The 24,573-nt window shown below is 38.2% G+C and overlaps 1 protein-coding gene across 4 annotated transcripts; it reads left to right on the top strand.

The window, feature by feature from the left end:
- The first annotated feature begins 694 nt into the window (after positions 1 to 694).
- LOC128874719 (tyrosine-protein kinase CSK) lies at positions 695 to 24,573 on the top strand. 4 transcript variants are annotated; one of them, XM_054119730.1, is made up of 9 exons: positions 695 to 900; positions 3,487 to 3,529; positions 15,401 to 15,784; positions 17,422 to 18,075; positions 18,334 to 18,529; positions 19,112 to 19,198; positions 19,282 to 19,374; positions 19,450 to 19,534; positions 22,712 to 23,145. In XM_054119730.1, exons 3-9 carry the CDS (start codon positions 15,429 to 15,431, stop codon positions 22,753 to 22,755), a joined length of 1,515 nt encoding a protein of 504 aa, XP_053975705.1. In that variant the 5' UTR covers positions 695 to 900; positions 3,487 to 3,529; positions 15,401 to 15,428; the 3' UTR covers positions 22,756 to 23,145. The 4 variants fall into 4 exon arrangements, with proteins under 4 accessions (XP_053975705.1, XP_053975704.1, XP_053975702.1 ...); XM_054119729.1 differs by lacking the exons at positions 695 to 900; positions 3,487 to 3,529; positions 22,712 to 23,145 and adding exons at positions 11,091 to 11,253; positions 24,328 to 24,573; XM_054119727.1 differs by lacking the exons at positions 695 to 900; positions 3,487 to 3,529 and adding an exon at positions 11,092 to 11,253.

Raw genomic sequence — 24,573 nt, 5'->3', positions numbered from 1 at the left:
TAGTTCATATGCCATCTTCGTAATATTTATGAACAGTTATTTAATAAAGAAATAATTATCGACCCTTCATTAAATCTGTGGCGCCATCTTATAAGAATGGTGGGAACTATTTTCACTACTACTTGGGCCATTTCCCACCGATGGCAGCACTAGTACTAAAACCCCGCGAATTTCAAAATGCCGTTTTTCAGATCACAGTGCAACGCCAAAATAGTTTCTGATTATGGCAGTACACTACTCTGACGCGCATACGGTTATACGTTCTCTACATCACCTCTTACTCTTAAATATAACAAGTTTTAGAAGAGTTTAAATAATTACGATACTTATAATTTATGAAAGAGGCGTAAAGTTATCGTAGAATTATTTTCTCTTTGTAATTGACATTTCATATCTTTTTATTCCTGTAATATTACTTATTCAATTTATTACCAAGCAAAGTATTTTACATTCAACTGTAAGAAGTGTCTACAAGCCAGTCATTTAATTCATATAGAAGTAGGTGCAAATAAAATGTCTGTCGTATTAGCAGTAATTGCCAAAGAGGATTGGGATTCTAATCCTCTTTGGTAATTGCCATCAGTCAATATTAGAACTTGTCCATCTGTCAGATTTCTTTACTAAACCGCGATGATGATTTCGTAATGTTGGTATCATTGAAATCACCAGCTCACTGTAGTGGAATAACTTCAAGCTCCTGTCTCTCGTAGATCAAGGTGTTCTTCACTCGAGTCGTGTGTAGCAAAATGGCCGCTCGACCAAAGTGAGTGTGACGTTTCGCGAGGTGATTGAATCGTTGTTTCGTGTGGTTTTTATGAATATTTGTTCATGTGACACAGTGTTATTGTGCTACCTGTGTTTGTCCGCAGGCTCGTCAGGAAAATCCGTGTATACAACAAGGTGAGTACCAAATTTCCGACGTATTCGCGCGCTGGATAAAACTGTTGCGGTACTGTTACACGTTAAAACGTTTCCAGTCTTCCTCTTCTAAGATATTCCCTCCTCGATTAAACGTCGAAATGACAGAGACACGATCGTTTTATCGAACGAAGGCAATCGCGTTTCGAATTGCGAAACTGGTTAAATTCGATCAGAGATTACATTTCGAGTTGTTACACTCTCTCTTGAGTTAAAAGTGGGCGTTATTTAAATGACACACGCACTTGCATTCTAAATGCACCGAATGACAGAGAAATAATGGGCTTTCGGCGTGTTTCCTACTATCTTACATCGGCATTCGGTGACATTATCGCGGTTCGCTTTTTACCACGTAGAGTTCCGCAAAAAGTATCACATGTATACACAGAACCTATCTACCTGACACGGTGTATTTTTCATTGCCACGGAATGTTCACAAATTGGCTCCAAATTCGTTTTTTGAGAATCCAGACGATCGGAATTTTTAACAAGAATTTAAGTCTTTCTTTTCATTCGAATCGTTTCGGAGCAGTTTCTCCATTTGTATTGTTTTCATGTCGCTGCTAGACTTAATATTTCCTCGCAGATTATATTATGTAACGTATATAAACATTAATCAGCGATCATCGCGGCAGAGCGAAGGGACTCGTTGCTTGAAACTTAACATGTATAAAAGACAAACGTGCAACGTAAATTGTAGTTATGTAATGCGCTTGCATTAACGAGGCAATAACGTTGGCACTAACTTCTCGGTATTGACTTTGAATTTATACAGAGATCGGCAAAATAATATTTCGCAAGGGTGTCCGCGGTGAATAGTTTGTAAACGCAGCGAAACGGAAACGGGTATCGTCGAGACGGGTACACGAAATCGTTGCATTGTATTCGAACCTCGAAGAAAATAAAAAGAACGATTACCTGTCACATCAATCGCTCGACGAATCACGTAAACGTTTTCGAAGCAATTTCATCGGTACGTTCGATGTCAACGGTGGGCAATAATCGAGGCGCGTCGAGACGCACACGTGTCCTTTGCATTCCAATTTTCCCGCCACGGTTTTTCTATCCTTCGGTTCGCCTTTTTAGGCCTATCCTTACGCGTACTACGCTGTATTTTCTACCTACACGAAAGAGAGACGAAGACTAGACCTTGCGTAAGCGAATAACCCTAGAAAGACCGACAAGTGAAGTTAGGCAATTGATATATGCCAAACCCGCACATATTTTAATTGAAACGAAAATAAGAAATAACTATTTGAAATCATTACTTTCGGAGCATTCGATTGTTATTTAGAAATAAAAATAATATCAATTCATTCGAAATAATAGCTATTTCAAGCATTGTTTCCTCGTTTTTCAATTTCAAATTTAATTAAAGAAGGAATCCCCGAGATAATACGCAACAGAAACGATTTACTTGAAAAGCTCTTTATATAATTAGATACTTGGTTATAAGTCTTTTTAATCTTTTACTATTTTGATCGAGATACAAATTTTATCTTCTTTGACCTCCTCGCTCCCTCCACGATTTTTGTACAGTTAATTCGTTTCCGAGGTGAGCGAAACAGCTCATGCGAACTCGAGCAATTAGCAATTGGCTAATTATACGGTTAACGAACGGCACAAGGCATCCTCGTCGAATAATTCAGTCACAATGCATAATTGCACGTTGTAAATGGGCCGCTCTTCCTTCCTGGATATTTTTCCACGTGTGCCGCACAAATGAAGTACATAGACAGTCGTGTATAGGGTGTTTCGTTTAAACCGGACTAGTTAAATATCTCGTAAGGAGACGAGACTATCTAAAAAATTGCTTTTACACAAATTATTTGGCTAAAATAGACGAACAATATGGTGTAAATAATTTTGTTGTAAATAAAATGGCGAGAGAGATTTAGCATACAAATTAATTTTTTTTAAATGAAATCTTACATATTTTTATTCATAGTAAAATAGCATTTGTTTAGACGAATTCATCGACCTATAACACATCCCCTCGCGATATATTTAATCATGCCGGTTTAAATGAAGCAGCCTGTAGAATAAAAAAAAAAAAGTTGAGCCAACGATCTACGTTTTTCCGTTGCGGATTTGCGGCCGAACCGGCGATTCTCTCACGCGTGTTTCTTACCTAATTAATTAGGCCTTAAGTGAGCTCGGAACCAGAGTGAGAGGGAACGACCGCAACCTTGCGCTGAATGTTACAAGACGTTTGCGCGACCAATGATCAAACGTTATCGGTCGCCATACCTTTATTGTGTAATAAAAGATTACTAGTGTTTGGAAAGAGAAGAGAAGAGAAGAGTTGCTAGTTTGGGAATTAAAAAAAGAATGACTGAAGAAAGGACTGCCTTGATGAATATCAATCTTAACTAGATTAACGATACAGCGGTTACCAATAATAAATGATTCAAATGGAAATGTATTCATTAGTCAGAGATAAATTATTATTCGTGCTCCGTTCCTAGATCAAGATTTCGCCAATATCTCGTTATGAGTTTATGCATTATTCCCACACTTGATTAACAATAATAATAAATAATGGATCCACTTTTGTCTCTGTTTCAGAGGGGCATATACCCGGAGGATGGACAATCATCTCGAAGTATAGGTAATTCCAAGCGTTTTCCACGATTCTAAGTACATCTTCTATAAATAGAACAAGCAATAAAACACTTGTTATCTGGACAGTTTGATTGCATAAATGTCGACTACTTGGTTATGCATTAGATACTCGTACTCTGGACGTAGAAATAATTTCGCCAAAATAATCCAGCTGACATCATTCCATTATCTATTTGTCGCATGTTATTCAATTTTCCTGGATAATCAGTGTTCTATTGTGTCGTTTAAATGATTAAGTAACGGTGTAATTGTTGATGCGATGAGAATGCAATCTATTTTAGAAATAGATAAGTAACCTGTTAGCACATGGAAGCCAAAAATAGAATAAATGTGTACGATGTACGTTAATTAATTAATTATATGGAAATAAGGTAACGATACATTTGGAAGAATTTATTAGAATTATTTTAAAAACACGTTTAGTACATTAAAGTATCTTGTAAATATACATGGACATATACATACATTGTACTGATCATAACAAAGATAATCATAATCATATAATCATAATGATGATATACATAATTATATATGATTCATTGTAATGACCAGGTCGAGAACCCAGAAGGTTGTTAATATAACATATGATAACAAAATGACAATTATATATTTCTGCTTCAACGAAAGTTACAAATGATTGAATATAAAGGCACAGAATTCATTTCTACGGCCGATATAATTGCTCCGTTGGAACAAGAAGCGTCTTTGTAAAGTGTGCAGACCGAACTGCAACGATATTGCGTACGCGTTCGCGAATTCACAGCTGTTCTTTGACGACCCGCGCTTCCGCGAACAATAAAACCTTTCTTCGTTTCCTGTTTCGTTCCCTTTCGCTCGGGCCAAGCTTGATTAATCCCCGAACTTCGGCGCGGCGCGGTCCCCGACAGAGATTTTTTTGGGTCACGTCATACTTTCTTTACGCTTTGCCATCCAAGTTTCGCGTGCCACCTTCGATACCGATTCCAACTTGTCTCGTGTGAATCGTGTTACTGCGATTACGCAGACAATGGGTGCATTTTATTCTCCGAGTTGCAGACAAAGGGCACATCTGACTGAGAGTGTTGGTAAAAAGATGAAAAGTTAGTACGCCCCAGAGACGATTAGAAAGATGGTTCTGGCCGAGGATTGCCAGAACAGCGTAACGCGATGTTTGGTATAATTGCTTTGTGTTTGATTTTCATCTTGGGAAATTGATAATGAAAGCGTGCTCGATTATGCTAATTTCCTCGGTCTGTTTGGTTCATGCACTGCCAGCAAGTTAGATTTATCTGAGAGCAGTAGTGTTTTACGCAGAACCTTCGGAACTTTACGATGCAAAACGATGCAAAGAAATAATCGTAGAAAATATAATTCAGGATTCTTTTAGCGATGTATTCTTCTGTGAGTCAGAATGCGTTTCGGTTCCAAACGTGACGGAATTATTAAGCAACGTTAGGAGTGTCTGACATGACTCATTCAAACTGCGTGAATCTTTCAGTCAAGTGCTCGAATAGATCGATTGTTCGAGTATCTTGTAAAAATTCAGGGTGCTCGAACGATACAAATAATTCGATTTGAAATGGAACACTTGAGATTTTTATGGAAGTTTCATGGGGATAAGTTGATATACTAGAAGATAAATGGATATTTCATTAATTTGAGCCTTTCAGCTCAGAAATTGAGAGAGTTTGATTTTTTCAGCTTTTACATACACATTCTGTGATTCCTTAATCTCTTATCCGCTACTGAATCTTCCTTACTAATTATTTATTTACTAACTAAATGTTTGGTTTCGCTACCTTATTTCTCGACTGAATTAAATTCTTAATCCAGTTAACTTTATTTATATTGCTTCTTTCATTTAACATCTTCTCCATCGACCACATTTTTCTATTTTCTCACAGTCACACATAAAGTGTTTTAATGCCTGTCTTCCTCTGTTGCACAACTCACACCTTTTTTCTTCTTTTTTCCTAACATTTATTCCACGTTTCCAGGTTTCCACATCGTGCCTGCGATCCTTATCCGGGTATCGGGCGTACTAGAAGTATTACTGGAAAAATCGAGTTACTCTGGATATTATTGGAAGAACCAGAATACATAAATCGAATATTTAGTTTGCTTTGGAAAATTAATTTTATTCAACTTAAATCTTCATTTTCGAAACGTTTTGAGTTGGTCCACGACTCTATTATTTTTAAATATTTATCACCATTCACGATCATTTATCAGTAATGGTGTGTGTTCGGTATTAAATCTTCGCGAAGATTATCAAAAAAGCCACCTACACGATACGATACTCTCGTCTTCTAAACTTTCATATTCACCGTCGTTTAGTAACGTAAAGTCGACCGTGCCAATCTGTGTGTTACAGTTACAAAAATAGTCGAACATGTAGGTCGAAATGTAAATAGTTGCAAGCATCAACCTTGTAATAAGATCAGCGCAACTTTCTCTCGCTTTCAGAATTTTGTTAAAATGATTATTTCTGTAGCGACTGCGGAAGACACTAATGTGACACTACAAATGACTAGTAGGATTACTATCGTGAAGACGCGTTTTACGAATCGAGAATACGTAGCAAGAATTATTTTGCACAGTAGATTGTCCGAGTAGATAGATAATTTACTAATTGATTCGTTTCTCTTTCAGTTTCATCATACATCTGTGATTCCTTGATCCCTTATTCACTCACCTTTGCAATACTAACAATTTTCCTTACTGACTAACTTATTTACTAAATAAATATTTGGCTTCTCAACCCTATATCTTCTTTTTATTATTGTTGTATTATTTATTACATATATTACTTCTTCTATTTAACATCTCCTTCGTTGATATTTCATGGTTTTCTGTTTGTTTCAGCATCTGAGTATGTCTTGTATACTTTCGTAATCAGATTGTTTATTCCAATTTCATTGCCACAATTACAGAGGTAGTTGAGCATGTGGGTCGACACAGGAACGGTTAAAAAATTGAGTGCAGTAAGGTTACTCTCTCATAAACATACTAGTTGCTTTTTGGCACCATGTATGGTAGCTCAAGATTCTTGCTAAATCACAAATATTCTCGTTCAGAGTTACTCCCTCTCTTTGCAGCCTTTTTTACTGTTACATTTTATTTTGTTTACGCTATTTATGTTTTGGTAGTACATGCATTTTGATGAACAGCATTTTGCAGTAATTAAGAATATCAATGCGTTTGAAAGATCAAGATTAGATCTGTTTTCAATTAGGAAATACTAGGTCTTAAGACTTTACGTATTAACTTACGAACCCTGTTAGCCTAATCTAACCACACAGAAGCATCAGTTCCATTCCACATGGAGAAAAAAATGAGCTGTCTTGCCTACTGTGGAGGCGTATTAGGTCAGACGTTATAGCTAGTCGTCGTAGGCAAAATTACTCGTCGTTATCCCCATTCTACGTACTCGTACAGTATCGCGTTCCTCTCGATCTGTGACTGGTTTTTATTTCCCTTTGATATAACAGATCAAACCATAAAACCGTCCGTCAATGCTCGCATTCAGACTTCCATTAAGGAGGTACGCCTGAACGTGGTAAACAAACGTATCCTTTGACGCAACTGGTGCAACGACCTTTCAAAATATTTCTAACCGCGGTGAATTAATCGCGCAGTAATCGTGCAACCTCGCGACACGGTGGCAAAAAGTGGAAATTGGCCCTCGAGCAAAACCGAGGCGAACGTTGCTGCTCTTATTCTATTCACCCCGCTTCCTTTCTTCGCGGCGTGTCGTTACGCTTCCCAAGGAAAAAGTGTGTCCGTTTCTTCGTTTAAAGAAATCGTGAACGCGTGCAGCCGAGCCCGGGCGCGTGCAACGCGGTAAAACGCCAGATGGAAAACGGCGGGTCACGGTACAGTAACGTGTACTGTTAAAGAGAAACACACCAGAGCAAATCTGTCGAGCGTGCTCTTTGCTCCCGGGGCCTTCGTCTCTTCTTTTTCTCGCCCAGCTGCGTTTTCCCTCGCGTGCCGTGGATATTAATAGCACCCGGTTACGAGACATCGGCGCGAATAAGCTTTGCATAAATTACGCGAAAACCGGCGACCCCTCCCCACCTCCCCAAAACGGTGGGCCACGACGGTCGAAAGTTTTCGTTGCCTATCGCGTTCCCGCCTAGTTACCCTGGCGCCTCTCGGAATCTCTTAAAGAGCGAATTACATTTTTGTTTATGTTGAGAAATAAACATACTTTTTCCCCAGATTTTTGTGTTTTCTTTGTTCGATCGGTTACTTCTGGAACCGCCCTCGTATAAATGTCATTCAAACATTGGCTACTGTCTGACATGGTTTCCGCAAGTCGAATAAATTGAAATAAACAATTCAATCGGTGTTTTATTCTGCGAGGATATCGTTATGGTTTTACGAAGAAAGAGATACAAAAAAGAATTCTTTTCTATAAACAGTAGCTGGTCAAATTCAAAGTTTCGCAAATAGAGGGTTCATTTTTGATTACACAGTTCAAACTTGAAATCGATTTCTTATTTCTTATTTGGTCTTATTTCTTCGATCATACATGCATGTAAAAATGGACTACCAAAATTCAGCCAACGCTCTAGCTTTTAACTGATTGGACAAACAGAAGGGATTAAAGTATTCTATACAATAATTCACATAAATCTATTTACCAAACCAGTTCAATCTTGAAGTTCATTCTTCCTTCAAGTGTAGGGTATCTTTCGTATTTATGCGAACAATAGAAAATTCTATTCATGCTCTAAAATGGGCGATCCTTTATTCCTTATTTTTCCTCGGTCCTTTCTAAGAAGTTCGTATTTTCCAATATCCTACGTTTTATAGAAACATCTTGTACGTGAAGCAGTGTTTCAATTTGTATAAGAATCTGGCGTGAAAGTAATGAGTAATCATTTGAGCTCAGAAATAAAGTAAATTTAGGCAATTTAAAATTAAATAATCTTGTATAAAATAAATAACTCTGACAGAAGGGGTGGTTTCACCCTTCCCTCGCATCTTCCATTCTGTAGACCTAGGTTTACTCCACGAAAGCAACAATGTCGAATGTAATAAATCTTTCAAGATAAATAATTGCTCCCTAGAAAAATCGAGCGTGAAAACACAAGTGTTTACATTTGGTTTACAAGTGGTTACATTGTTTATTAATTTATTTTTTAGGTAAAGAGTAGGAATTTTCATATTACTTGGCATACAAATTTAATTGAACGAAATTCAACTTAATAGAAAGATTGTGAAGCGTAATAATGATTAAGAAGATGATGATCACAGTAAAAGTATCCCGATCACAAGCATGAATCAATTGAAAAGCGTGAAAACACAAGTGTCTTCCACATTGATTTAAAATGTAATTCCCCTGATGGAATACCGAGCGATCTTGTCGCGTTGCAACGTCGCGTTCTCGTTTACGATTACTATAATTGAGACAAGTTTTCCTCGCGACAACGTCCACGGACCGATAACTTTTAATTACCTGTAGTTACAGGTTCGATGCGACGTCATCGAGTCGAGCAGGAGGAATTGATCAAACACGCTCGCGATTCGCGGTGTTTGTCACTTCGTCGCGACGCTTAGGCTTGCGCGATCATCTTTTCCTCTTTTTGCTTTCCTTTCGCGTTGGTTGATATCTTTAGACGAGGCCAGGCACCTTGCGGGTTTCTCTTGGAGGGGAAGAGAACGTGAGCCTCGATTCTCGATCCTCTCGGGGGACGTGTGGTCACGCGTTCAACTTTCTTGCTTGATATTCGCGACGATTTGTTTCTCGTTCTCGCGAACCAGCTCTCGGGGTCCCCCAAAATTGATCAATTTCCTCGCGAGACGACTATCGAGTTACTTGGGAACCAGTTTCAACGGAGCGTGGCCGATGAATTTGTTTGGGGGTACAGTGACGTGCAAAACTACTAGCATTTGGTCACGTAGTCACGTCTCAATTTATTTTTCAGGTAACGAACGGAAATTCTCGCGTTGCTCGGCATAATTGATGTTTTGAATGCGTGAAATGTACGTGTATGTGGTTTAAAAATGGAGTCTTCATCGAAAAGTGTAGTTAGCACGTGCTTTATAGTAGTGGAGGGTTGTTTATTAATTTATTTTTTAGGTAAAGAGTAGGAATTTTCATATTACTTGGCATACAAATTTAATTGAACGAAATTCAACTTAATAGAAAGATCGTGAAGCGTAATAGTGATTAAGAAGATGATGATCACAGTAAAAGTATCCCGATCACAAGCATGAATCAATTGAAAATAAAACGAAACTAAGAGAAAATGTTTATACGAACACAGAGTAACCGAAAATGAAAAAAAGCAACTGTTTTAATAATCAAAACACGAGTGAGGTCTCGAAACGCGTACTTATTTTCACGGAATGAATTTTATCCCGATTTCGAGGACTTTCCCTGAACGGATCATCCTTCGTAACTCATCGTAGAGGAAGCCTGTGTTTTCGATTCTCACTGTACACGAAATGCGTTTAATTGACTCGCTTGAAACGCGGTTTAATTCGCGATGCTCGATAGAACCGGGTCGGTTCACCACGGGCGTGTGCTTTTTGCAGCGGATTAGCGAGCGTAAAGCTTTTGTACGCGTTATAGCCCGTAACAATGGATTATATTCAGCAGTATTTCGCGTTGATGCGCACCGTGGAACGCGTTGACGCGTCGTTTAAAGCGAATTTGTCGTTTCACTTTGTGAACGCGTGTCGCGAAGATGTTGAGATTGTGGTGGGGAAGCTTTTGGCATTGGCAGGATTCATTTTATTCAAGTATGCGAAAGTTGACGCTACTTTTGTCAAGTTTAAGAGACCATTATATATATATATTACCGACAACACTTTGATAATAAATAACTCGTACTGTAAAATAAAAGCAAGAGTGTCAAATATTATTAAAAAAAATCAAAAATTCAAAAAAGTCACGAAATTCAGAACGCACAATGCAGAGATGGAGAAATGAGAAACATTTTATCTAAGCTGATATCTGCTTGTTTGTCTAATCTCGAATCTAATTACCAAGCTGTTGAGCTTGTTTCTTTCCTCTCTTTTTACCAGAGTCAAAGATGAAAGTCCTAGGCCATGGAAATACGCACATAATCGCGAATGACAGGAACAGCAATCTTATAGATTGTAAATGACACAATGTTTCTCACGAATGTAAATAAATTACCAGAACTGTATTAATTCTAAACAATTATTGAATCAGGATTTCGAATTGAAAATAGATCATTTACAAGGATCTCATTCGTTTAATCTTTTCGATCTCTCGTTGCCCGGACTTTATTAATTATCCTCGATGCGCGTTACACGTTAATTAATATTGTACTGCTTAATTATTCCCCAAAATAATGTTATCGAGAGTTCCCGTGGACGCTGTACTCGGATCATCGACGGTGAACTCCAACGTAACCTGTAGCCAGTCGCTTAACCAATTTTGCGGTTATCATTAAACACACGGGTAACATGTGCGCAGTCCCTGATAAATATTCAAATTTCATATTACCAGCGAGGCGCTTTGCTTTATCTTCGATAACGAATGTTGGTTCTGCGCTACGTAGAAGCCATAATTTTCTGGAACTCTATCGCTGAGTAAGTCCAAACTGATTCGTGGTTGTCTGGGCCGTAATTTGATTATTTGACTAAATCTTGATCTTAATTTGACTAAGTCTTGATCGAGGGAAGAACTTGTAGAAATAATTTCGATGCTGAATCTGTGCAAAGGAAATATGCAAATAAAAGTTGAATGTAAGTACATTTTCCTGCTATATTATTTTATGTTTGGAAATGTTTGGCATACCCTGTACGTAAGGTTTTCTAGCGTGAGTCTCTTTTGGAGCAGTTATTATAAATATTATCCCGACGTTGTAGCCTCAAATTAATAATTTTATAAATAAACTAATCGATATATAAACTGGTTCAGGTTAAAGAAAAATTGAAATTAAAAATAGGCAGTGTTTTCGAAATAAGGTGAATTAAAACTTATCGCAATTTATTCGTAGCGTAAGTAAGCTTCGATTCATTCAAGGTGAAGTATAGTTTCACTTTATCATTCAGATAACTATTTTTATTTTGGTCTGCAACGGATTTAAATAATAATTTTTTCTTCAACTCTGATCGACACTCTTGAACCAAGTGTATATCGCCGCGTATACTGTTAACAATTTTAATATTTACCTCAATTACCGTCATGGTTGGGACTTTTATCACCTGTCGTAAATTCACGTATTCGACAAAGAATCTAAAGAGGCGTGAAAACGTGAGGAAGGCATACTGGCTGGGTTAGTAACATCGATAAGAAATATTTTTACTATTTTCTAGGTAAGAAAAAATATTTTCCGCCACTAAGAAAAGTAAAGTAGGATAACTTCTGTATGGAGTATGAATGTTAATAATTTTCTATCGATTTCATTCGTCCTCTTCAGAATACATTAGGTTTATAAAAAAAAAAATCAAAATATAACCATGTTTTATTGTTTTTATCACCAAAAGAGTTCCTTCTTATCCTTACTTCAGGAGCGCCAGAGATACGAGGCGTGTTGCATTATTGATAAGGAGTACTCAGAGGAGGGAAATTTGAAATTCAACGTGAATTAGATTCGTTGGTCAGCTCGTAAGACGGTTTATCATTCCAAATTCGAAAAGAGGACGACAAAATGTGGCCACTTATGCTTGCGTAATACCGATTCTTGTTTTAGTATGTCCGACTGCAGCTATATATTTTCGCGTGACATAACCCAGTCGTCATAGACACCGACCAAGGATAAACTCCAGCTGAATTATTCAATATTTGCTCGTGCAACGGATTTAGTTTCATCGCTGATGCCTCTGATTATATACCACGGGGAAACCGTGGAAATTGCGCGCCGAACAATTTGTGCATCAGAGATGGACGTAAACATTTATTTAGATAAAAATAACGAATACATGGTAAACAACTGTTTATTCATTCCTCGTTAAATTTGAATTTGTATTATTTGAATCGTGGAATGGGAATATTTTATAAAGGGGGAACGAGAAGTTATCTTTTTGAATAAATAAACGTTGTGTATAAATCGTCAACTACGAGATGTCTCGTAGTTCAAATTGACTGCATTTACTCAAGGGACAAGCCTTATAGCCTTTCGAGTCACGAATTATTGCTAAAGAATTCCAGATCAATTTTCTTTCAAATTCAACTGTTTCCAGTATCCCTATGCTTGTTTTCAAGTTTCCTGCATAACTTTCAATTTCGTAGCTCGGAATATCCCGAGTACCAACCGGTTCATTTAACGTTATGTCCGTGGAAAGACTGTTATTCAGAAACATAGAAAATTCTTCTCGCGGCGGCTAATAAACCGTGAAAAAAAATACGAGGATTAAGTACGCAGTGAATCTGAATTGCTCAAAGGAGAGCAGGCGTGTTTGTTTCGAGTGGTGCTTGGATTAAGTGGGGATTTATTCATTTCCCGACCGTTTCGAAAATATACTGGCGTGATTCATCTTTCGCGCACGTCCGTCTATCGGTGTCTAACGCATTATTATGCGGACGGAATGAACGGATGGTGTTGTATGGGTTGGAACAATAGCCACTTAAACTAACAGCCTTATTAAATGCTCACGTTAGTACGCGGATGCAGGATTGAATATGGCGAGCATGGGCTTGCAGTTGTTGCGCTTCGTTAATTTTTATTGGGACATGTATCTTGCTGTATTTTCGTACGTGTTCTCACCTGTCGAGGGCGGCATTTAATTCTTTACTCGAAGCTCAAACTCATCGATCATGTAAATCTACCTTCGATAAATCCCTGAATTGTCCTATGCTCCTACTTTAGGTCTCCAATTCGATGGTTTCCCTTCAACTTTAAATATTGCGCAGCGAATTAGGTTGCCTCGCGTCTCGCGTGTCCTTTTCCACCTCTCGATGGCAGTTTTTGTAATTGAAACTGATCAAGAATGTTTTGGCGCTGCATTTACCGCGAGCGTGCTTCGGATATCTGGTTTCGCGAGCAACGCTCATAAAGATCTACTTCGTCGTGGGGGACTCGCACCGAGAGAGCATGTGGTTCCAGTGTTGATTTTGTCTTTGAGACACACGATAGCCGTGCTCCTTTTTATTTCAACAGTCGCGTATCGGCTCACGATACATCTCCGTTTTCGCGTTAAGGGGTTAGGGGTGCTCCCGAGCATCGAAAAAAGGTCCTGCCTCGCGAATTTCTTTTTATGTTCGATTGATGTATTTCGTAATCATTATTTTTCTATTCGAGAGATACATGCTTAAAGATGTAACACAAGAATTTTCGAGATACGAAGGATCTACTAGAGGATCTCTAAAAAAAAAAAAACATGCTTTACATTGAGCAGTGGTACATAAAACTAACACATTTCTTGAAAGTAATGTTAGAACTAGTACCTAACCCTAGCTTTTGGAAGAATATTGATTTTCGGAAAAATGGCGCGTAGATTCTTCGTAAAATCAAAAGTATTCACTTTAAAAAGTAAAAAACAGGTACGGTTAAGTACAAGATTATAGTGTCTTCAGTTAGAATTTGAAGAATATTTTTAAATTACTGTAGTTTAAGAAAAATGCCATTTTTTGACATTTTCAAGTACTCTTAATGTGGAGATGGCGCGTGGGTAAACGTTTTTTACTTTGACGTAAGCGCGTTACGTTTGATTAGCCTTGTTGTGGAAGTGTGTCAATATCCGAGTGAATTCCCGCGTACTTGGTATGTTTCTGGAAACCTCGAGATTCCTTCGAGACTTTTTGTCGTGAATACGTGATTTTTAGTGGAATATACATTGCCAGATTCGGAGCGTTAAATTCCATTTCGTTGATAAAAAATAAGACAGTCGATTGTAGTTTCTTGGGAAAAAAAATTTTCCTTTAGGAAAAATGTATACTTTCAATTATTTTTTTTTATGTAAAAATATCTGTTTCTGTTACATAAAATCATTTGTGTATTAAACTTCCCTTTTTACTATTGTTGCGACTCGTTCTCCTTTCGTAGAATAGGTGTTACACGTTATGTGTCACGTAATTGCAGCGATCTCCTGTTTCGTAGAAGGTAGAGAAAAAGGATAGAGAAAGAAGTTCAATGGTGTACCAAGGTCTATATACTTGTATGACTCACCTCTTCTAAATAAGTACAACTGCGCACCTGCAATGGCAATTGCATTTTGCGTTAGATAGAACCACATACTTTTTCATCTAGTTGATTTTTTAGAAATGGTAAGTAAGGCTTCGATCCTTTAGGAAAAATGAATTTTAATCAATTCAACTCATGCATTATTAACCCTTTAATATGTTGGGGTACAATATTACCCCCCTCAATTTTTACGTAAATAACAAATAAATACAATTCAAAAATCCCTTTTTTATCTTATATTTACTTCGTACGATTCTTCTTCGAATATATTTTAACATAAAATATTTGCTGTAGCGTTCATTTTCGAATATCTTTGATATTTTTATTCGCAGAATGTCGCGAATAATCGATCTACCTAAAAGGTAACATATGGTTCCATTTAAAAGGCGAGTGCAATTGCGCTTCGCATATGTATCGATACACGTGTGTGGAAGCTAAGGTCACAGAAAAATGGAACTTGTAACATTCAACTTTTTTCTCCCCCATTATTTTCCGTCTTCAACGAGATTGGAAGTAAAATTGATCTTAGAAGTCTTTCATGATGTAAAGCCACGTAAAACAATAAAATATAATATTTGCGTACATCGATTTCAATAAAACCTCGAATCGCTAGTTGATACTATCGGAAATGTCGAGTTGGAAGGGTTGTTAACGCTTTGTTCGAAGCCAGCGAACGTCAGTGACCTACGGGGCGGCGAAACGCGTTGCAAAGCAACTAATTGAACGTGGGACTAAAAGAGTACTTAAACAGATGTTGTCGTTTGCAGGTTCGCAAAGGCCACCGCGGGAGTTGCGATGCCAACGTATCACAATGCGGGTGGCGGATACCCGAATGTGTCAGCGCCAGCGCGGCAAGCAAAGCTCGATGGCAATCAAAATCACCATACGATCCCCTCAAACGTAACGTCCCATCCCCTTCTACAAAACACGACACAACACAACGTTCCTTCCAACTTGTCTGCAAGTAACATTCCGTCCCATCCAGTATCACCGACAATGACTACGCATCCGAACGTCACCTCTCCAAACATAACCAGTCACATAAACGCCGGCACACCGCCGGTAATCCTCACCTCGAACGTCACGAATCCTAGCAATCCTGCTGCGTTATCGGCGAATCCGAGGCACGAGGTCAAACTGAACGCTATGCCGTACGTATTTGTTCATTGCACGCCTTCACACGCTCGAAATCATTTCAGCAGTGGTTCTTAACCTTTTTCAGCTCTGGTTATAGTTTTAGAGAGGATTCTTACAGGGGTATCTCCCCTATGGGTTCGTGGATACTAAAGTGAGTTTTTGTTTGAGTGATAGAGCTTGACATTTCTGAAGGTAAGGATATGCGGACTCGAGTGCTTTTGGTTGTTAGTTTAGAAGGTACTTTGGGAGTTTTAGAAGGGATGTCTTCATGTTAAAAGAACTCTGCTAACAGTAGCAGCATAGTACGGTCGATAGTGTGGTGGTTACAGGTTTATTTCCCTTGGAACTATTTATTTTCGAGATAAATTTTTGTTAACTGGTAACGTAGGACTTCAGTTCGTAAGAATAGTCGCTTTGCTGGTAATGTAGAGCACTCGATCGACACAGCAGGTCGCTTTATTGGTAATGTATGGCATTCTGTCGATAAGATCCTTCGATTAGTTAGGGTTCTACATTACCGAATCTTACCAACAGGAAGCGCTACATTGTCTGTAGAGTATTTACCGTATCGAATTGGATGTCTCCTTTCTTTCTTTACTCGTATACAGAATTTTTTAAGAATATAATGCTCTATCAATTTCGTCATATTGTCACCATTGCAAAAATTGAACAGTACAAGCTCTATCACTATGCAGAAGCTTATTCAGATATCAACAGATCCATTGAAGAAGTCCCTTTGTTCATTCTTTTGACACTGTTCTTAATTTTGGATAATTATAAAAATAAAAGTTTCACGATAAAATAAATACTAACAAAATTGTAGCTCAGTGTCGGTTTATGAAAAATATGTCAGGATGGAGAACGATATTTCTTTTTTTTTACAGAAATACGTGGGACGTCAGTATAAAAAGTTTCAGAACCACTGCAGTGAGGTGTTCTATACGTTGAGAAATATTCAATGCAAATGTTAACTGTATCCATGAGAAGATGTGTATTCTCATTCAGAATACATCAGTGACTTTTAAATCCCGATAAGTAAAACCTTGAGACGATTAATTACGCCGATTAAACGATACTATCATCACGATAGGCGCCTCACTCAGTATGATACTGATGCTCTCGATGACTGCAGAAAATACGTACGTACACTGCCACTCAAACGTCTTAGTACAATTACTGAATAAAATGTTCATGTAAACGTACTTTTAAAGATTTTCGTCTCATTTTTATGTTTACCAAAAAGTACAAGAAATATTTGGAAAATAAATGAAATCATGTTGCATGATTCTTGTACATATTCACATTTAATTCGATTGAGTCTTGAGTATTGGCCGGAGTTTAAATATAAATAAAAAAAACTGAGTAAATAAATTTGAAACGTAACAAAGATATTTTTATAAATTCATTAAAAAGTAGTAAAGTCGATTAATTCATCGAACTAATCATTTAAAAAAAAAAAAAAAAGATATTCAAACCATCACAGTCCACACCAAATACCTCGACTTTGTTAATTAACGATACAGCATCCGATGCTAAGACTTTCGAGCGGCGGTGTACGGTCTCAAGATCCAATGATTCTCACCTCGACACGTTCTCACATCGACCAGATGAAACTTACACGCCTACAATCACCTTGGTCACCGTATTGCAGATGGTTCCACGGGAAAATATCGCGGGAAACTGCCGAGAGATTGTTGCGACCGAGAGAAGACGGTCTGTTCCTAGTCCGGGAGTCGACGAATTTCCCTGGCGATTATACGCTGTGCGTGTGCTACCAAGGCCGCGTCCAGCACTACAGAGTGAAATACAAGAACAATCACTTGACCATCGACGACGAGGAGTTCTTCGAGAATCTAGCGTTGCTGGTCGAGCATTACGAGCAGGACGCGGACGGTTTGTGCACGCAGCTGACCAAGTCCTTGCCGAAGCAGGGGAAGCAGGACTTCTGCGTGAACCCAAAGGCGTTCATGGAGGCTGGCTGGGTGATACAGACCCACGAACTAGAGCTTAGGGAGTGTATCGGCAAAGGAGAGTTCGGGGATGTATTGCTGGGGGTTTACAGAGGCGAGAGGGTTGCTGTAAAGATGCTGAAGGACAACAGCGAGGCGGCGCAGAGGTTTCTAGCCGAGGCTAGTCTGATGACGTCGCTGATCCACGACAATCTGGTCAAGCTGCTCGGTCTCGTTTTCAATAATCAACACATGTACCTGGTTACCGAGTATATGAGCAAAGGGTCCCTGGTGGATTACCTGAGATCACGAGGGAGGTTGCACGTCTCAAAGAAGGATCAGATCAACTTCGCGTAGTACGTAGCAAAGCTGTTCAGGAGGCGGGCAGGCCACTGTAAAAGCACTTTCAGAGATGTATTCAGCAAATGTTTATAAAGAAACAGGAACCAGTGTCCTTAACGTGTCATTGCCACTCTTGAGATATGTGTATTTCGTGAAATGGAAAGAAAATTGAGTTTTCAAGAATGTTAGTGGTCTGCCCCCCTTAAGTCGACGTTCGTTGACGTTTTTAGCGGGATTGGTTGTAACCGTGCGATGTTAACGCTCTGTTTCAGCGACACGTGCGCTGGCATGGCGTATTTGGAGTCCAGACACGTAGTGCACAGAGATCTGGCAGCGAGGAACGTTCTCGTCGCGGAGGACAACTCTGCCAAAGTGTCCGACTTTGGTCTGGCACGGGACGAGAACTTTTCCCTCGAGGGCGGCAAGCTGCCCATCAAATGGACTGCACCAGAGGCTTTAAAGCAGAATGTAAATACGTGTTGCACATGTGTTACGAAGAATTAGCCTAGGTCCGGTGAAAGAATCGACTCTGGAGATCTGGCGCCAGTTGCCTTGTAGAGGGGAGTCTTTCACTTCTTCCTGTCTTGGTCAGGCGGCTCAGATGGCTCGGAGTGTGACAGCACTCCGATGAAAGTAGAAACCCAGAGAGTGGGTGTTCTCGTTTCTTCTGGGAACCTCTTCCCTTGGCGAGTCGATTCTTTCATTTGTCGGATCATAGTTTAGGCGGAGTGATCGCTCAGACTGGATTCGTATGGTGGGGCCAGAATAAAAATTTCCTCTTTAATTTTCTCTTGTTATTAAAGCAATATTTCCTTTCTTCTATCAGGAATTATATTCAGACACTCAGACTGTTCACGAGACTTATAAATATCATAAGTTCACTTACGATACATTACTTGCAACTACATGTATTTAAATCAGAAAGCATACTACAGTAATCCTGATGTTTTATAGTCCTCTATATTCATCGACCGTCACAATTCGAATACCTTCCTCTGAGCACTCGTCAAGCAAATTTAGAAAGTCTTATAAACGCATTTCTGTTTTCAGAAGTTTTCAAATAAGTCTGATATGTGGAGTTTTGGGATACTCTTATGGGAAATCTATTCCTTCGGACGTGTACCATACCCACGAATTGTGAGTACTATGAATACGTACCTTTTTCCAAGTACTCGACTCTTTTTCTTTCGTAATGACAGTCCCCTTTGTCCTGATTTCAGCCATTGGCCGATGTTGTAAAGTGCGTGGAAAAAGGATACAAAATGGAGCCACCAGATGGTTGTCCGCACGAAGTATATGATATTATGAGACAAGTACGTATGAAAGTGTCCACTTAAGAGAATGTAATTGCGCTGGTACACCGTTACTAATTAAACGATCTTTGTTAGGCATGGGACTTACAACCTGAAAAGCGACCTACTTTTTCCGATATAAAATCAGTGTTGGGTCAACTGAAAGCTGAATACACCAAAGGTGTGAATTAAAGGAATGCTACTTATTATTCTTAGACTCGATTTAGAAAAATAATAAAGCGGGATCCGCAACGATACCTTTTTTGAGATCGAGGACTGAGGTAGTTGCTCCAAATACTTTCTATAGGGAACGCAATGTTTTTTATTGTACATTTTTATTGTACAAAAGGTAGTGTTCTCATCGCTTATATTTATTGTTACTTTAATTTCTTCACGATCAAGTCTTTTTCATTTTTTCTTCGTTTTTCTTTTTTCTTTTATTAATGACAATAGTTTGCACATACATTAATCTACGTCAATCGTGCCTTTGACCAAGTTGAAGTTCACGAAAAAAAAAAAAAAAGAAATAGGATTTCAACTTGTACATCCGAAATTCAGGTAGCACTTGGGAGAAAATTCGTAGTTCAACGATTTCTTTCACGTGGAATACTCATCTATTACTTAATTCCTTTTGTAGTCTCGTTTCGTTGAAGGAGAGTACGACAGTTTTCATAAAGCTGCGTGACCATCGCGGTTTTTTCAAGTAGTTTTGGTCGTTGTTAAGACTCGAGAAATGTTTGCAGGTGTAAGAAGCGCCTTACAGTGAACTGAATTTAAAAAAGACAAACAAAATAATTAGTTTTTGTGGATACCTACTATACAATGACCTTTTTCGACTTAAACTTGTAAGGTTGAATATTAGAATTTTTCACTTACGCGTAACAGTAGAAATGAAAAAAAAAAGATAATAGATATTTTTACCGTTAATAGTTCGAGAGATCTTCATACCTATCGGAGAGGTTGCAGCTAATTGTAGATTGCAAGTACTTTTTAGTTGTATAAGTTCTTTAATCAAAGATTCGTCATAGTGAAGTATTAATGTTTACTTAAATTATTGCAACCATTGTACACGGATTATTTAAGTTGTTCCGCGAGATATCTGACTATATATATATACTGGTAGTGTAAATGTATCTGTAAATATTTTTGTACATATCCGACTATCGCGAAAAGAATATTTCAAGTACAGTTGACACTGGTTAGTAGATTTATCATCGAGGATTGTCCATAACTTTTGTTCGTAGCTATTAAGACAACTAATTTACACGGCGATCAAATGTCCATATACAATTGCACCACGTAACGCAATCGTAGAAAAAAAACTCAGATATTATATACTATATATATGTATATATACATATATATATATATATTTAAAATAATTAAACTTTAGACTTTCGTGTTATCGCATCTTTCTTCTTGTAATATAGGAGCCCACGACTTATTTAATACTTTTCCAACAGTTATAACAGGCTAAGAATATTTATTCATAGAGGGTAGGCAAATTTCAATGAAATAGGGAAATGGAAAAAATACTCTTAAGACGAAAGTTTCCCGAGCGATCGGGAAACCGTCAATTGGTGTAGATCGGTATAAAGTTTCTCGCTTCGAGCATAATGGTTTATTCGAATTCGCGTTTGAACGGAACACGTATCTAAAATTCGTTATCAGAGTCGCATACACATGGAGACTTGTTAGAAAATTGAAACGGCAATGTACTCAGTTCCTCGCATTTGTTAATTTCTCCAATAGCATTCGAAAGACCGTCGCGACCGAACATGCTTCGTAACGATAATTAAACGTCAATCGACTCTGTCGTACAAACGTGTGTCTATGGTCGAATCAAAATTTCGCCGACATCTTACGATCGCCGAGATATATTGGTGATAACAGGGTAACCTTGGACGGTCAGTGAATTTTGATTTGATTGTGGTGTTGAAAGTAGCAGGCAGCTGTATAAGTAGCGAGTATTTGTAAGCGTACAGTCCGCTTATAATATCGACAGTGTATGTAATATAATGTATATGGCTCTAATCAGTACCTAATTTCCTCGACCTCTGTTTTTGCGTTACGAAGTTTCCCAATCCAACGCCCGTGGAAGGTCGCGCTCGCTAAATGTCCGCAATCAAACGTCAACGCTGTCCTTGCTTCGTATTTCTTACGTTTGCTACGCTAATTATCGGAACCTTATTTTCGTTTGTATCCGTATACGCAGCATCGTGTTACGAGTGTGGTGTGTTGACAGTGGTTACTTAATATTGGCCTGTGTGTAACCCAGCATATGTACACGCGAGTCTTTGTCACACAACGGCGTTATAGTCTTCTGAATGTGACCAGTGTGTTGAATTCGTTTATTTTTTACTCACGTAAAATCTATCGTAGCTTGTAAGAAATTTAATATATATACATATATTGAATAACAAATTACACGGTAATCATGGATCGAGCGAGTTAACTATAGCTATAAAATTACGGGTGTATCTGATCTGACATGTTCAACCGATTGTTTGCGTCGAATGGCTGAATGAATGTGAACGGGGAAAAAAATATATGCATATATACATATATGCAAAAGTGAATGGAAGTTTACGTTAAGGATTTTCATTTTGGCCTCCAAAAATCCGATCTGTACGATTCCGAGAGTGTTCAAATAGTTCGACTACGGTCGCGTTGTTACTACGCTACAATTCTAAAGATTCTCAGTAGACAGGCTACTAGCGAGGACTAAACTGGTTCGGGCGACCAGATATAATAACAGTTAATGAAGCGAATTAACGGTTAATAAAGGAGAAAAAGATGATACACCGCAGTCGCTCATCGGTTGTAATTATTTTCAACCATGAGGCACATATGACTCATGTATCGGCGATGTTTTTCAAACGTACAGGGTGATTCGCAAAATGTGGACATAAATCGAAAGGTATATTCGACGCAGAGGAATTGACGACAAAGAAAGTTTATGCAAACGCTCGTCGTAGATGACCTTGTCTTCGAATTGCAGCTGTTTTTATATTCCCATCTTTACAGAAAGAGCTAGTATGGTTAGGACGAAATTAATTGGCCATAAGATTTTATAATTAATATGTATTAATATGGTACGAAATTTTTGTTTGTTCGTTGCGACGTACTTATTGCTACAGTTCAAATTCCAATTTATATTTAACGAGTAAATAATATTGCTTATCTTTTTTTTTCCTTATCCGAGACTTTTATTTAGATTCTGCTGAGCAGTTTCACGAGGGTAATACAAGATTCACTTATCAAGCAGCCAAGCAATTTCGTCGTAACTTTCTCAAATATTTAATACGTGTTAATATATTACTTTAACAAATGTCCAATGTATATTACTGTCTTTCAGGAGAGGCTCTCATGGTTCATGGTTATACAAGTGTTTACAAATAGTTAGCAGTATCATCCGTGAGAGCTGGAGTGTAAATATTTCAATGGAATTAGTTACGATAGCTGACTTTACAACGAACGTTAACGGGACAGTGTAAATATTTACAAATCGGGAATAGAGGCAGGACGAGTGTTTACATCGACACTTTTTCTAATTTTGGACTGCTGAATTCATTCACTTTTGTTATGTTCGCATCTTATGAAATACCTTGCTCGAATGCATCCAGAGAGTTTGCGCTATAATTACTTCTGCGTCTTCCAAAGGCGCCCAGCGATTAAACGACGTAATTTTCGATGTTCAGAAATATGATTTAAAATTAGAATTGTTCTTCGAAGAGAATTGCATTTCGCACAAAAATAATGTGACAATTGTAATAAATTCGTCTGTTCTGATGTCATTATTTTCCCATCCAACCCTCAACGTTATACTTTTACCGCCAAACGCTAATAAAATCGTGATATTCGTTCGACTATGTGTTCATTTGTCCCTGGTACTATACTACATGTATTATCGTGCAACGAGCAGTCACCTGAAACGATTGTGCAATTGATAGCATCAGCACTTCTATTTTGTCGCAGTGCAGCGTTTCGTGGCGTTTTTGCAAGTACTTCGTTATTTAAACGATCCTCGTTATTGAACAAAGAAATTGTTCTCGACATTTTCGCAATATTAGATGTATCTGGTAAAGAACAAAATCTCCGCCTAATCCTTAACTTTAAACGTTTCAAAATTGTGAAGGGAGGCGAACGTTCGTGTTTCGGATTTCCAGGATTTTTCAATCGACTCCTTACTATCAAGCTTCTGCGAACCTTGCACGGTCGTTTCAGTCCGTTTCTCGATAGAACCCTCAATTGATCGCGAATCGACCCACCCGTCACCGCGTGATTTTTATTTTCCTTGCCCTTAATTATCAATTGCTTTATTTTATGTATGCTGCAACACTGACCGCCTACAAAAATGCAATCTTTATTAGACATATTTCGTTCTCTGCCATCGAGTACATCTGTACCCGTGGGAACCAATATCCAGTTCTCTTTTCGCGAAATCAATTTTTTATTTTGTTCTAAGCTATTAATGTTTTCTTGGCTGGGGGAAACAGTGCTGTTATTGCCGAATAGTTTGTCGGAGTACAAGCTGAGGAGGAAGCTTTGCAAATTCGGTATATTGCCCAGCAGCGAGCTGAGGGAATCGAGTTGGTGTTCAATCATAGTATAGATCGCGGAAACAATGCCCTTCCTCGGTTCCGTATCGCAGTGATAGGAGGTGCTTCTATCGTAAACGATCCTTGAAGAGCCCGATTCAATTTCTTTTTGATGGAATATATTCTCAGAGATACCGATCGTCGCTCCTGCATTCGCTGTTGCGTGCTTCAGTGGTGGAAAGTGTTTCAATTGCTTCGCCATTTTCTGATCTGTCGATAAATTTAGTTATTTGTAGCTTTTATATATTATTATTGAGCGTTCAATACTCCTTGCGCAATTTGGTGGAATTTTAAACAAATTTCTTGATCGAACAAATGATTTGAATTTTTTGTTTATTTGTTTTTATAATTATTATTATTCGTTTCTTTTCAGGCACTTGTTTCAGACGCTTCCTTCGCCAGTGCTTTTCATGATTCGTAATGGACTTGTAAGAACGTACTTTGCTAATCAAAGTTTTGAAGTGTGTTGTTCTTTTCTGTCCTAATATTCGTATTTTATACGAAGAAGCGGTGTTGGCCAGAAAAGTTACTGTATAATTAAATCAATGTCACGAGTGTATCACAGTAATGTGTTCTTAGATTTCATATATAAATAAGTTGCAGGTTATATTAAATAAAG

The sequence above is a fragment of the Hylaeus volcanicus genome, chromosome 4, assembly GCF_026283585.1.
Source record: "Hylaeus volcanicus isolate JK05 chromosome 4, UHH_iyHylVolc1.0_haploid, whole genome shotgun sequence".
NCBI classification, from domain to species: Eukaryota; Metazoa; Arthropoda; class Insecta; order Hymenoptera; family Colletidae; genus Hylaeus; species Hylaeus volcanicus.
The sequence above is the reverse complement of the archived record's forward strand: the minus strand, read 5'-3'. Positions and strand labels throughout refer to the sequence as shown.